Source organism: Uranotaenia lowii, chromosome 2 (genome assembly GCF_029784155.1).
Source record: "Uranotaenia lowii strain MFRU-FL chromosome 2, ASM2978415v1, whole genome shotgun sequence".
Taxonomy (NCBI): domain Eukaryota; kingdom Metazoa; phylum Arthropoda; class Insecta; order Diptera; family Culicidae; genus Uranotaenia; species Uranotaenia lowii.
Genome location: NC_073692.1, coordinates 368,973,836 through 368,989,962, shown reverse-complemented (window position 1 = coordinate 368,989,962; position 16,127 = coordinate 368,973,836). Strand labels below are relative to the sequence as shown.

General features: G+C 39.1%; 2 protein-coding genes across 2 annotated transcripts in view; one reads left to right on the top strand and one right to left on the bottom strand.

The window, feature by feature from the left end:
* LOC129741713 (beta-1,4-N-acetylgalactosaminyltransferase bre-4-like) overlaps positions 1-16,127 on the top strand; it is a 109,745-nt gene that overhangs the window by 24,316 nt on the left and 69,302 nt on the right. The gene's annotated exons all lie outside the window — the stretch shown is intronic.
* LOC129743154 (uncharacterized) lies at positions 6,304-11,592 on the bottom strand. Its single transcript, XM_055735123.1, has one exon. It carries the CDS (start codon positions 11,590-11,592, stop codon positions 6,304-6,306), a length of 5,289 nt encoding a protein of 1,762 aa, XP_055591098.1.

Here is a 16,127-nt window from a genome sequence, read left to right as displayed (position 1 = left end):
AAATACGTTTTAAACTTATTTGTATTAATTACTTTAAATTTTCTACTTATTCAAATATAATAAATGTTAAATGAAAAAAATTGTTGAAAAAAACAAGTTTCAATAGTCCTAATTGAAAAACGAAAAGTTTGATTTTTTATAAGCTTAACATCCACTACTTTCTTCAAAACTGGCATAAACGAATTTGGTGAAGAATTTTAATAGGCAAGTTTTCTCTGGTCATGTATGTATGTATGTATGTTGGTAATCCACCATGGGTGCACGGATTTACCGCAGTTTCTGCCAAAGTATGGGTTCACATGCATTCCTTAGATTATTAGGTTCGACAAATCTCCAATGCAGCGCCCCACCATACCCGGACCCCATGGCTTCGTATGAACTGTTATGGATGAATGTATTGTGTTGATGTAGGTTTATTTTGGAAGAACGAATCAATCAGGTGGGCTAGTTTACTTACAAGTATTTCGGCATCCGTGTATATACCTGGCCAGCTGGCAACTGATTGAACATTCCAATTATATAGTCAGTTATATAATGAAACACATCTTACCTGTCGGCCCCGCTTATGGGATTCGAACCCAAAAGTTTTTCTTGCCTATACCGGGAATCGAACCCAGTACGCCTGGCGTACCAATACCAGACTCGCGCCAGCCTATCCACTAGACCACATCGGCGCTTAATAGGCAAGTTTTCTCTGGTCATATTCTAAAAATATTATAGAAGTTATGATAAAAAAGTATGCTTTAAGAATTCTCTCAATTAACTAATAAGAAACATAACCATATGGAGAATCAGGATCAAATAATGTAATATTTAGTACGCTGATGCACATTTCTTTTATATGCTCATAATTAGGAACACATATGTATGTTAACAATTAGAAACAATCAGTGCCACATTAGGAACATCGACACTCTTTAAAAAACACATTGGTTATCGAAAATTAAAGCTTAAAATGATTATTTCAAACTTCAACTGAGTGCAAAAAAGAATTTGGAACTAAGTTATCAAAAAAAATATTTATGTTTTACAATTGAAGATTTGGTTTACTCTTACCAAATCTAAAAACCCCTGACAAAATATAGCGAAATTAGGCACAAGAATTTTTAATTCTTGAATTAGTAACCCAAAGTATTTTACTAAATTTATAAAGTTATTTTAGATTACTTGATAAGCCCTGTTACAATTTCGACATTACCTGTTCTTGAGAAAAGGCATCGAAATTAATAGTTGTTTCTGATAAGTAATTTTAATTTCAGGAAAATGGAAGGAATGTAAAAAAATGGTTATTGTGTCCTTTTTGGGCTCACTTTGAGCAAACAGCCAACATGTAAACAGTCTCATAGCCACGCACCGGTGCAGCACACGAACCACGTCTTATCACGTTGATCTCGAGCCTGCCGGGGTAAAAGGACCGACAATAAAGTTTGACGTGTCCTTTCAACCTGTAGCTGTCTCTCCAATTTATACTTCACAGCTGCAATTTAGTAAACTGTCACTCTCTTAATACCTATTTTTAATACTGCAGATTCATGCAGTTTAAATTTTGAAAATCTATTCTCAGTAGCCTAGTGCTCCAAAAAGTTTAAAATAAATTGAAGAAAATAATATAAGTGTAGCATCGGAAATTTTGCTTACCTCACTGATTTTGAAAAAAATATATGATTTTTCCTGACAAAATTACGGTCTGTAAATAATAAGTAGTGGATAATTGTTTGTAAGTTAACCATTTTGGGTTTCAAACCATCGTCGTGGGATTGCAGCTTTTTTTTTTGTTGGATCCCATCGAATATCGATTTGGACCCATTTTATCCATCCTTCTTAAATAAATCCCCACCATCAAGTGGATGGATAAAGGCGGTTTTCTAAATGAGCCGTGGCCGATATGATAAAATGGTTGACCAGTTTCCTTGCCAGGACGACTGCTTCTGTATATAGTACTGTTGAAAAACCACTCCCATTAAGGGGGAATGGAGGTGAAAAAAGGGCAATACTCATTCAAAAAAAAAAAGAAAGGGATGGAAAAAAGAAAGCATTCACTTGAGCACGCTTCGGTTATGAGAGTTTGGTGCCACAAAAGTGAAGAGATTCGGATTGGATTTGAAATGAAAAAAAAATCTGTAAGTAGAAAGTTTTCGAGTTTATTGCGATGCAGCTGCGAATTTGAATCCGGCTGTTTAATTTCAAATCAGATTTTTTAATTATAATTTAAATTATGAATAACGATGAATTCAGAGTTAATTTTTTTGTGTTTAATTCATCATCGTGATTTAACCTTTTTCGTTTTGATTTTTGAATTGCCTTCAGCCGACCAACAGAATGAAAACCCTTCAATATGTGCATTGGAGCTATTTTTTCCTTTCTCCGTGAATGACGGATGGCCAGATCGTTCGGGGCCAGGATCTGCATTGCAAAGTACCCTTAATGTACCTACAATACATAGATAGTTACTCTGGTCGTTGTTTTCCGTTTAGTCAATTCCTCAACCCTCAATGGTTTGTGGTAACAGCAGAACCTCTAACTATACTTATAGCTTCACCCAGCTACTACAATATTCAAGCGGCTGCTAGTTTTGTGTCTAAAAACATCGACCGAACAACAGCAGTTGAGCGCCGGGCAATGGAAAATAGATTGACCGAGTTTTATATTCAAGTTTTTTTTCCCTCTCCTATTTTGGTATTACTATTTCCCATTTACATTCTTCCTTGATCCGTCGTTGTCGTGTTTTGCCTCTTGATGTTTTTTTTTCTTCCTCCCATCATCCGGACGGACAGAACATGTCGGTCACAGATGGGACATGGTTTTGGTCCTTCCGCTTTTCTTCTATCCAATCCTTTCCATTCGAAAGGAAACACGTGGAGTTGATGACCGATTAATGTTTCATTTAAATCGCGTCTTGCTTTCCCACGGGATGAGGCGAAAGGATTGTAACATAGGCTGATTGAAGTTTCATAGTTGGGTTTGAAACAGTGTTTGACGTATTGAGCGGTTTTTTAATAACCAGTGTTAAAATTCGACACCCAAGCCCGGACTAAACTTCTGCTATAGAATTATATCAACTTAATTGGAGACATTTTAAAACATTGCAAACATCAATTCAATAAATATAGAGGTAAAAGTTACTCGTAATTTTTTTTGAGTAAATTCAGGCTATGTACGTCTTTTCAGGAGCTCCAATTCCTGTCCAAGAAGTCATAAGTTTACTCACAAAAACGAATACCTTACCTTCCTTAATTACCGAAGTTCCTTACTTTGTGGGAACTCGGAAGATTCATGAAGGAACCGAGACCATCTACATAACTCAATAATCCCTTCGGCAACTAAGGCAAGAGTAAGAGGTATTCTAAATTTCCTCAACTTCACAGTGCCTTCAAAAATTTCATGAACAACTTATAAATAATTCGATTGTTTTGCCTACAAATAAAGGCAAATGTCAAGAGCGCCATAAAAACGTTCACAGTGTGGACTTTTAGAGCGGTCCGTTTCAAGGTTCATTCTAGGCTGAAGCACAACTGACAATATCGATACCCAAGCAAGAAGTCTCGTTAAACGCTCAATAAGCTCAATCAATAAGCTGATGTTCGTTTTATTCAGCCCAAAATGTAGGTTCTTATTGAAACTTTGAAGTTCCATTACAAATTCGAACGCCCTTCTGTTCAGCTCACAATCGTTAAATAAGCAAAACCAAAAAAAATCTCCCCTCTCCTCTCTTACTTCGGTCGCCACCAGCCTCCTATCTGCCGGGTTCTCGGCACCCATCTTTATTCATCCCATCAACTCATCTGATTTAACTGCTTTGTTTTCTATTTATTCGATATCTATATGGCGGCACGCACGTCAGTTCTTCTACACATTTCTTTTATTTGCTTACTCCAGAAATCAAATAACCTTATTGTGGACGTTTCGGCTTCTCAGTCAAATTATAATTTAGAAACAGTACATTTACTTAATGTCCTACGTTTCGGCCATGATCTTGGCCATCATCAGGGAAATTCTAAAATTTTTTATTGTATTTTAAAATTATTATTTGTTTTACAATTGTAAAAAGTGTTCGACTTACGGAGTGTGTACTGTTTGTGTCTATTGTATTTCTTGTGGCTGATTTTTATTGGATTTTCCGAACCTGAATTTTAAATTTGTTTTTCACTATTTTTTTTCCAAACAAACTGTAAAACTGTACGGTTTTTTAATATGTCTGTCTCCTAGCGTTCACTTCTTGTTGTCTGTATTATTTTTATTATCTGTGGTTTTATAAAGTGGAGTTGGATTCTGTTGTGTTTTTCTGCTGTGATAGTATGTGTGTGATATTGGTTTGTTTATGTTTTGTTCGGATCAGTTGAGCTGGTGTTCGTTGTTGAAAGTATTTGGTTGGAGTTGTTTTTTCTCTCTCTGCGTATTTTCTTGTTGGAGAGAAGGCCTGCGTAAATGATACTCACACCTTGGACATCCTTGCGTGAGTTACTAAGCCTGGGCCCAAAGTTTGCACTACCCTACAATGACATTTCCCAATTACCAATGTTCCACTTTCTCGCCGGAATAGAAAACATTATTCAAACTCACCCTCAAAAAGAGGTGCAAAATCAAACCAGATGTACATTAGTTAACCACATACAAAACTACCTTCATCTGAATAAAAATCATCCCAAAACGGATGCCGTTACAAAATTCTGCGAGGAAGCTCAAAAAATCACCAGTGAATTTATCAAAGAAAACCCAGATATATGTATATTACAATCTGACAAAGGAAATAAAACAGTCATCATGGAAAAAGAAAAATACGATACAAAAATGCTACAACTACTTGGTGATAAAAATACATACACGGTACTGGAAAAAGATCCTACGAGCATATTCGAAACCAAAAATAACGATTTTGCAAAACGATTATTCAATCTAAAACTGATCGACAAAAAAATGCTTAATTTCCTGAGAAGAACAACATCAATATGCCCTTTATAAAACCACAGATAATAAAAATAATACAGACAACAAGAAGTGAACGCTAGGAGACAGACATATTAAAAAACCGTACAGTTTTACAGTTTGTTTGGAAAAAAAAAATAGTGAAAAACAAATTTAAAATTCAGGTTCGGAAAATCCAATAAAAATCAGCCACAAGAAATACAATAGACACAAACAGTACACACTCCGTAAGTCGAACACTTTTTACAATTGTAAAACAAATAATAATTTTAAAATACAATAAAAAATTTTAGAATTTCCCTTATGATGGCCAAGATCATGGCCGAAACGTCCACAATAAGACTACATTCACCAGTCATAAATCAACCATCGAAATCAAATAACATAAGGTAAAAAATTAGTCTTGACTATTGATACTAGATTTGAACCGCGAACATTCGATATGATAACCAAACACGTAGCCATGAAGCAACGCCTAGATGTTTCTCTACCGGCAACTAAAATTCGAAGTGGTTATAAACTTTCCTAGAATACCTACAGGAGCAGCCAGTGGTCTTAAACGAAGGCGCATGTAAATTACGAAACGGCTTATAAATCAAATATCCGTTCCAATAATATTGGTTTACAAAAATTAAAATTCATTTTTACAACTTTTAAGTATAATATCATAAAGAAGCTCGAAATTATCTAGATATTTAATTCATGAATTGCATAAACTGACTTTCAATGTGTGATAAATTCGTGGAATGAGAATAAAGTTGGACACAGTTTTTTAAAGTGATTTTTTTCCAAAAACAATCCTTTGCGAGTTAGCGTTAAGTTATTCTAAGTTAAAATTTCAGTTAAAATTATATTGTAATTACCTTGATTCGTCAGCTGAGTTGTTTTATGCCAAAAATCCAACTATCCAATCCAGTCAATCTAAATCCTGTTTCCAGCGCCGGGTCTGCTACCAAGGAGTGTTCTTCCAAAGCGTATTTCCAATCAGTCCAGAGAAAAGTCAAATCCGATAGCGTTCCAGTAATCCAACAATTTTATTAGCCGAACAAGACACTTTATTTTTCAACTCCCGGATAGTTTCCACCGTCGTTTATTGAGGGTTCGATAGCAACTGACTGAACAACAGCTGATTCCTAATTCTAATTAGAATCCTTTTTGACTTATCGCTATGTTGTGTTGCTTATAAGAATTATGTTTCCTTTTCTGTGTTAGGGGTGTTCATATGTTATGTACTGTTCAGTGTATTTAGAGTGGTGAGTAAGTGTATAACAGTTATTTGATTTACTAGTGTGGCTAACATTCCGGCCTCCTTGAACTTGTTTCAAAATTAATTCTTAAGTACAAATCTAATCTTAAACTAATTAACGTGAATCGCGTTGCTCAACGACTCGTAAGAAGGGTTTCGGTGGAACTAGCAGATTTGTCGATCGGCAATGGGCAAAGCCTCGATGACGGTCGTTTGTAAATTCCCGTTGCAGTCCGTACGGTGACCACACGGATCACGTTGTCGTCTCCTGGATGAACCGCAATCACTCTGGCAAGAGGCCAGTTTAGAGGTGGGATATTATCCTCGCGAAGTACCACAACGTCGCCTACTTGAATATCGTGCGGTCGGCCGATCTTGGTGGACGCTTGAAGTTCGGTGAGATACTCCTTACTCCATCGATGCCAGTAATGCTGGAACAGCTGCTGTCTTTGCTGGTAGTGGGTGAGGCGGTTTGTGGGTACATTGCGGATGTCTGGATCAGGTAGATCGGTCATACGAGAACCGATTAAAAAATGGGATGGCGTGAGAGCGTCTATGTCAGCAGGATCATCGGTGAGTGGGGTCAAGGGTCTTGAGTTAAGAGCGGCGCTTATTTGCACTAAAAGCGTGGTGAAGTCTTCGAACGAGAGCTGGCGCAATCCAATGACCCTTTTGAGGGAAGACTTAACGTTGCGAACGGCTGCTTCCCAAAGGCCTCCAAAATTAGGTGCTCTGGGAGGAATAAATCTCCATTTGATACCTTGGTGGGTGAGTTCGTTTGAGATTTTTTCTTGTGTCTGCTTTCGATCGAGGAAATCGTACAAAGTTTTCAGCTCTTGCTTGGCACCAACAAAATTTTTGGCATTGTCGGAGTGCATTTCAGCTGGTATTCCGTGATGACCAATGAATCGGCGAAATGCAGAAATGAAACTAGCAGTGGATAAATCTCCAACAAGCTCCAAATGTATAGCCTTTGTCGAAAAACAAACGAAAACCGCGATGTAACATTTTGGACTGGCTGCACGACGATGTGGCGGTTTTAGGAAAAACGGTCCGCAGTAATCAACTCCAGTTATGTGGAAAGGTTTGCTGGCATGAACTCTTGTGGAAGGAAGTTGACCAGTTGGCTGTTGTAGAGAAATTGGATTTGATCGAAAACACTCGTAACATCTTCGTATCACTGACTTAACAGCTCTTTTCCCATGGATGGGCCAGAATTCCTGGCGCAGGACTGATAATGTTAATCTGTGACTTCCATGCATAGTTCTAATGTGGGTGTAATTAATCAGCTGGTGGGTGAAAGGATGTGTGGGTGGTAAAACAGCTGGATGTTGGACGCAGTATTTCTCGCTGGAATTATTTAAACGGCCTCCTACGCGTATGATGCCATTTTTGTCCAAAAAGGGATTAAGCAACTTGAGAGAGGATTTCGATGGAACAATGTGATGAATTTTGAGGTGCTTAATCTCATTAAAGTAATGCTCTGATTGAATGAGTTTTACTAAAGCCATCTTGGCTGAATGAAGTTCATCTGCTGTTACTGTTGAAGCGCAAATTTTTCGGTCGGGCGTTCTACAATTAATCGAAAATCGCAAGCAAAATGCTACAATGCGCAATAAAGTGTTCAAGGTGTGTTGGGTTTTGAAAAACTCAAGGCTTTCGGGTGCCTTTGGTGCAGAAACTGCATTTACAATTTTGCGTATTTCTAGCTGTCCTTCATCTAAAGTATCAAGCAGGTTCTGAGCGGGCCAATCCTTCTCGGGCTCTCGTAACCATTTTGGACCATTCTTCCAAAGTTGATTTTCCAAGAAGGCTTCGACGTTCAACCCTCGCGAGACCAGATCGGCCGGATTTTCCTTCCCAGCGATGTGATTCCACTGATGCCCAAAGGTGCAAGTTTGTATTGACGAAACACGATTGGCTACGAATGTATTCCATGTATTCGGTTGAGCCTTCAACCAATGAAGGACGATTGTTGAATCAGACCAGAAGACAGACTTGACACTGTTGAGTGATAGAGCCTTGATGATGTTAGAATGGAGTTCAGCAGCCTCCTTTGCTGCGCACAACTCTAATCTGGGTAATGTCAATCGTTTGAGAGGTGCGACGCGTGATTTAGCAGCCAATAGTTCTACTCGTACACCGCCGGAAGGATCAGTACTGCGTAAATAAACACAAGCTCCATAAGCAAGCTCAGAAGCATCAGCAAAACAGTGGATCTGGGACTGGACGTAATTCGAGGCGAATGCGAATCTGCTGATCTTCAGTTTACACAATGATGGCAATTCTCCATAAAATTTAAGCCATTTCTGCTCTATTGAATTCGGAACTGGATCGTCCCACTTGGTTTGAAGCAAGGCGAGCTCTTGCATGAGTATTTTAGCCGTTACAACCACGGGAGAAATCAAACCTAATGGATCGAATAATTTGGCTATGGTAGATAAAACCTTTCTTCTGGTCCACATGAAATGTTCTGGTTCAGGAATGTGAACGAAGTGCAATTCATCGGCTTTGGGATCCCAAGTGATCCCCAAGGTCTTAACTTCCTCTCCAGGGTCAAAATCAAAAGTAATGGTTAAATGAGTGCCAAGCAAATTCTCTGGAAGCCCATTCAAAACCTCAGGTCGATTGGAGCATAGTTTTCTCAATGGGAATCCACCCTTTTTCATAGCTGCGATTAGTTCGTTACGAAGAAGTATGGCATCTTCGATTGAAGCTGCCCCAGTGATGCAATCGTCTACATAAAAATCATTCTCAATCACTTGTTTTGCTCGGGGAAAGTTTATTCCTTCATCTTGGGCTAATTGTTGGAGACATCTAGTAGCCAAAAATGATGAGGGGGTCAATCCATATGTAACGGTAAGTAATTCGTAAATATCCAGTGGATCATGTTTGGAAAATCTCCAGAAAATCCTTTGGAGCAATGTATCATCAGAGTGTAGGCGAACTTGTCTATACATTTTCTCCACGTCCCCTACTAAAGCTACTTCATGCTTTCGAAATCTTAGTAGAAGAGTGAGAAGACTGTCTTGTATAGTCGGACCCTTTAGCAGACAGTCATTTAGTGAAAATCCAGTATCTGTACGTGCTGATCCGTCGAACACAACGCGCACTTTTGTTGTCGTGCTTGAGTCCTTAACGACTGCGTGGTGTGGTAAATAATAAACCTTTCGAGTATTGTCTCCACCCAATTCAGCCATCATTTCGCCTTCTGTCAACTTCCTCATGTGCCCCAATTCTAGATATTCTTTCATAAAATCATGATATTGCTGCCTCATCTCGCTATTAGTTTCCAAACGTTGCTCCATTTTCCAGAATCGATTTAATGCTACAGTCTTAGAACTTCCCAGCATTCTATCGAACCCTACCTTCTTCGGCAATTCAACCAAATATCGACCAATATCATCTCGTTTGTAAGTGCGTTTGTAATGCTCTTCGCAATCCCTTTCTTCCGCTGTCCAAACCAATTGATTTTCGTTTGTTTCGACCGTCCAAAAACGTTCAAGTTGCCTTACAAGATTTGTTGAGTCCGTAGCTACGTTGCAAATTACAGAGGCTGGATTCGTAATGTCTGCCTTCCCGGAAACTACCCAGCCAAACACCGTATCAACTAAGTAAGGAACTCCGGGACCGAGAGATATACTCTGCATTTCCTTTTGGTAGAAAAATTGGAAGAAATGTTCAGCTCCAATCAACAAATCAATCCGGCTACTAGAATTGAACTCAGGGTCAGCTAATCGATATTCTTGGGGTATTTTCCAGTGGTCCACCGGTACACTTACAGCAGGCAGATCAGTCGTTACCCTTTGAAGTACCAAGAATTCCATTCCTATTGAGAAGTCGGAAATACGAGAACCAACAGTAGCGTGGACAGCGTGGCGCGCATGTGATTGAGCCTGCCCAACACCGCACACTGGAATATTCACTGGTTTTCTTTTTAGTTTCAACATCTGACACAACCGCTCACTGATGATATTAGCTTGCGAACCATTATCGAGAAGTGCCCTGGCTAATTGTTTCGATCCGTTACTGTCACGTATAACCAGAACCACAGTTGAAAGAAACACAGAAGATAAACCACCTTTTAGGCCTACACTGTATGAGCCAACTGCCTGTTCATTTAACGAATCATTTTCGCCATTTTCATCTAATTGATCTCTTGAATCTTGTTGACAATCAGTGGATACATTATTCACTGAGGCTGGCTCACTATCGACTTTCGAAAATCCTGGATGGATTAGCGAATGATGTTTTTGATAACAAGTACGACATCTATATTTGGAGTTACAATTTCTGGCCCAATGTCCAGTTTTCAAACAGCTGCTACAAAGGCGTTTAGTATTAATAAAATTGAGACGCTCTTTAAGATCCATTTGTAAGAATTTGCCGCACTGAGACATGTAATGAGATTCACCGCAGCAAACGCATGTCCAGTTATGATTTCCACCATCTGTTCCAACATGTATTCCCACCTGTTGACGTTTCAAAGAGCTCCGAATCTGAACTGACCCAACATCAGCGGAATTTGAACCAACGGCCTCCAAAACCCTTGTCCTTCTCTCCAAGAAATCAACCAATACAGTAAAAGAAGGATCCTCCAATGAAGCTGCGTAGTCTTCCCAAAGTTGAAGCGTATTCATGTCCAATTTTGAGCACATCCAAAAAACAATCATAGCGCCCCAATGTTCAACCTTTTCGCCAAGCTGTTTCAAAATTTTCAGCCGCTGTTCAAATTCATCTACCAACCCATGAATCGCCATAGCAGATTCCTTATTTATCCTAGGATACTCCATAAGTGCTTGAAGATGTCTTTTTTTAAGGAGTTTTTCATTGGAATACCGTTTGGTTATCGTCTCCCACGCGATAATGTAGTTTTCATTAGTAAGCGTCAACGATTCTACCAACTTTGCAGCTTCCCCCTTCAGTGCAGATTTTAAATAGTGGAATTTTTGTACCTCACTAAGTTCCATTGAATCGTGAATCAAAGACACAAACGTCGCTTTGAATGACAACCACTGACGATAGTCCCCATCGAAATCTGGTATTGATATCTGCGGCAACCGAACACCGGTGTGCAAACCCAAAGTAGTATTCCGACCTATAGTGTTATCCATGTTCATTACTGGGGGAGCCATAGGAAGTTTTGCCAACAATGATGCCCTAATCTCGTAGTATTGACTTTCAAATTTGGCCGCTGCTTCAAAGTTAAACATTTCCAACTCGTCTTTTTCATCCAGTACCGCAATTTCCTCTTGAAGCTCATCAAACGCAGCCCACTTTAATTCCAATTTATCTAAGCGCGTTTGAATCTGACCCGAATGTTTAACTGGATCATAGCTCTCCAAAAATTTAATAAATAACTTCAAAGACCCAAAAAGACGCTCTCGTTTCTTAATGTTTTCCTTCAGTTTAACCCCAGACATTTCTCACACCACCACTACCAGCCTAGCAACGACGACTCGGCGATGCAATCGAAAATGGTAAAGGGAAGAACAGGAAGTACCTCCTAAAATTTGTAATTTTGTTGGACAGACACTCACCTGAGGTCTGTGCTCAACAGACCTTGTATGTATACAAGCAGGTAACTCCCGACCTTCGATCGTCCGTTTATCCAATTCCCAGAAATAATTTCCAAGTCCTTTGCGTGCGCTGGAGGTTCTATACACGTAACGTCGACTCGAAAACGCCACCAAAAAGTAAGAAGAAGAACAGGAAGCACCTTCTGAATGTTGTTAAATTATTGGACAGACACTCACCTGAGGTCTGTACTCAATAGACCTTGTATTAATTCAATCAGGTTACTTCCGATCACCAATACGTCCCTTTATCAAGCCTCACAGACTCACAGCCCTTGACGTTTGCAGAAGATCAATACTATATTGCGCATACGTTTAAGCAGTCACCAACGCGCACCACGCCAAAGTACGGCCAAAGATTTATAGCTGGCTCGCGGCTTCAGGTTAGTTAAACATACGCCTCACTCACTGGCATACGCTTGGCGCAGATACTGATTTGATATGATATCACTCTGAGGCCTTTATGATGTGCTGTACGTTATGCTGCCGCTTGCCGATGCTCGCCGTAACATGCAATAATTAAGCATCCAAAAAGGTACCAATGTTTGGTATTTAATTTGTTGGAATACCACTCACCGATTCTCAAATTCATGAATGCCTTGTAATCATATATCTACTCCACTGTTAGAGGTCCTTTCCAATCAATTCCGTAGAGTTGCCAGTTAGATCAGTTATAGTCCTTCCAATAATCAATCACCGTTCAAATCGTAGCTCGCCGCATGACATGAAAAAAGAAAAATCCACCAGAAGCACCACCGGATATGATATGGGATAATGGAAAGCCACTCACCTGTGGCCGAAAACTTCTAGCCCTTTGTTTTTTTCTACGATGAATAAAAAAGCTCGTTCTTGAAATGGCGATTATAGCAATCACTTCCACCGTTGTATTAATACAATCCCGCCAACAAAATGTCGTTTTCTGGCGCCAGATGAAGGAGCTTGGCTTGATTCCTTGTAAAATGGCCACCTGCTCAGCTGGGTATCCTGGTCACGGCACCAATGTAAATACCTTGATTCGTCAGCTGAGTTGTTTTATGCCAAAAATCCAACTATCCAATCCAGTCAATCTAAATCCTGTTTCCAGCGCCGGGTCTGCTACCAAGGAGTGTTCTTCCAAAGCGTATTTCCAATCAGTCCAGAGAAAAGTCAAATCCGATAGCGTTCCAGTAATCCAACAATTTTATTAGCCGAACAAGACACTTTATTTTTCAACTCCCGGATAGTTTCCACCGTCGTTTATTGAGGGTTCGATAGCAACTGACTGAACAACAGCTGATTCCTAATTCTAATTAGAATCCTTTTTGACTTATCGCTATGTTGTGTTGCTTATAAGAATTATGTTTCCTTTTCTGTGTTAGGGGTGTTCATATGTTATGTACTGTTCAGTGTATTTAGAGTGGTGAGTAAGTGTATAACAGTTATTTGATTTACTAGTGTGGCTAACATATATATTTCAAAAATTTCCAAACTACAAAAAAATGATTAATTGATTACATGCTCTTTAGTGATGATCGTTCACATTTCATATTTATGAAATGGCGGATACAGTTGAAATGTCACAAAAAAGGCTATTGGCCACATTTTGTAACTTAATGTTCATAGAAGGCTTTTTGGGCCCTATTTGTAACTTTAATACTGAGTGAGGCCATTGACATGTCACAAAAGAGGCTATTTTGGTGATGCGCGAGGGCTCAAGAGCCGTTCATTTGAACCGGTTCTTCAAAAAAAACGAACGAACCGTATCAGAAAAGGGTTAGGCTTAAAAGCGGCACGTTATCCAAACAAACGGGAAAATTGTGCCTAGCCTTTTTTTTGCAGATTTCATCATATACCTGAGAAATCTGAAAACCTTTAAAAAGGATAAGAAAATAAATTCAATGTATTAAACATGGCATGTAGCCTATCCACATGGGAGTTCTTGACAAAGTATGGCATAAAGCCATACTTTTTTAAGGGATTTTTAAACGTTAAAGCTCTTATAAAGGATGACAAAATGTTACTTTAGTTTAAATTCTTAGAATAAGATTCAATTATTACATGATAGGCAGAGTACAGAAAAGTTATAAAGCGAACGAGAGACAGTTACATATAATTTGGAAAGAATCCTAAGAATCATAAACTATTTGAGGAGTTTTGATTTTACACTGATCAGAGAATGCTCGGACCAGGATGCTACAGTGAGGACGAACGAACCGTTGCTCTTAAAAAAGAGCCGCGGTTCAAAAATGAGCCGTGGCCCGCCGTTCAACACCGGTTGAAAACTTAACTGCAATATGCAAGAGCGGAGAGTGGAGAGCTGTCCGTTTTTTCGAATCAAAAGAACCGTGATTCGAGCGAATCACGGTTCGTTCGTTCTTTCCAAAAGAGCTTGTTCTTGGTTGCTCTCCCATCACTAAACAAACAACATAAACTGAAAAGCGGAGAACAGCAGAAAGCCGTCCATTCGTTCTCTCGAACCAAAAGAACCGTGGTGGGTGGGGTGGAGTATAAAAAAAAGAGCCAGGGTTGCCAACATTTTTTTTTCAAAATTCAGAGAACTGGTGAAATATAAATCAGGCAAAATCAGGCTGCGTTGAAATAACGAAAATTTTGCTCAAAGTTATGACCTTTTTTTTTGGTCATCCCTCCCCATTTTCACTCTAATATATGTTGTGAGCCTTTTTGGTTTGATAATCTATTTGATCTACTAAATCAAAGCAATCAAAGATTCCCTTTAATTCCTTTTTTAAATAAGAATTAAAGGGAATCTTTCGATTGCTTGGATTCTGCCACATTTTCACTTTTTAACTTCAGCAATGGTACCTAATCCATATCCTTACTACCCATTTTTCATCACATTCGCAAAAATTAGGCAACATCAGGTATATTTTCAAAAATCAAAAAAATTTAATAGCTTATCAGGTTATCAGGCAGAGTCTCGAAAAATCAGACAAATCCTAAAAAATCAGGCACATTGGCATCTCTGGAGCCACGATAGGGCCCGAGCTGAGAGTAGGGGCCGATCCGTTCATTTTATCGAATCAAACGGCTCTTCATATTCCGCTCTTGCAGCACTGATAAGCTGATGTAACTCTGGGCTCCCTTTTCATCAACCATCATTTCAATAGTTAGTGATCATACCGTTGATAGTGATGGCGCTAGTAGAATAGGAAATGCTCACGCAGGAGCCTATGGTTCGGAAATGATGAGCTAGATGTCGCCCAAAATTTCTGGGCGATAAAACATTCTTTCATTTGCTTAGGGAATTACATCAGTTTATCAGTGCTTGCAGTTCAGTTTGTAAACCACAGTTGAGCGACAAGTCGCGGCACTTTTTCGAGCCGTGTCGTGGCTCTTTTTTTAACCAGCGCCAACCACGGTTCTTTTGGTTCGAGAAAACGAACGAACGCCTTTCTGATGTTCTTTGCTCTTCAGTTTATGTTGCCTGTGATTTGATGGGCGAAGAACCAAAAGCTGCTCATTTGAACCAAAAAACCGTGGCTCTATTAAAAAGAACCGTGACTCTCAGATCAACACTGATTCGAATATTGAGCTTCAGCTTAAAATTCTTGTGTTGAGCTGCCAGTCATATTTTTTTAAATAATTATTAATAATTAATCCAGCCTTCAGTAAAAAATAATGTCAAAATCGCAAAAACAGTAATTAGGTAATATTGGCGACCCCCTTGGCCGACTCGTTTAACGAAATTTGCTACCTGAATAAGGCTGTCCGTCTTTTATAACCAGGCTTCATTTTGCTCATCTTTCCCAAACGGAGACAGTGACATTTTTCGCTCCTGATAATAGTGAGCCGATTTTAAACGAGCATTTCATCATCTGTTGCTGAGAAAGCAAAGATTTTTTTTCTCTAACGAATGATCACTTTTCTACTGTCAGAGCACTGTTGGTGTGTTACTCTGAAAAAATCTCATCAGTGCTTCGTGTGATCAGTGAAATGAATTGCTCAGTGAAGGCAAGGGCATAGTTATGCTATTCTCATCGCTCCTAGGAGAAAAAGAAATGCAAATCGCATATGGAATTGGGCCGTTTCACTAAATCACGTGGACAGCTTTAATGTGTCATTGAACCGTCCTCATTCTATTTGTCAACCTGCTTCATTGGGTGAAATTCTGAGAATCATATATTGAAGAATTGGACCGGCCGGAATTATATTTCAAATAACAAAAGTTATTCATTTCGAAATTTTAAGAATCAGAGTTCACTGGGTCAGCTAGAGCTGAAATAAACCACAACCGAAGCATCACAGCTCTGTTCAGTCGTTGATTTCTCAGCCAGTAACTGAGCAGCTGATAAACATTTCTCCCTGCGAGAATGAAATTGGGTGACTGCGTTTTTGAAATGCTCTGCAACAAAAAGTGGACTGCTTGATCTCTTTAAGTGTGA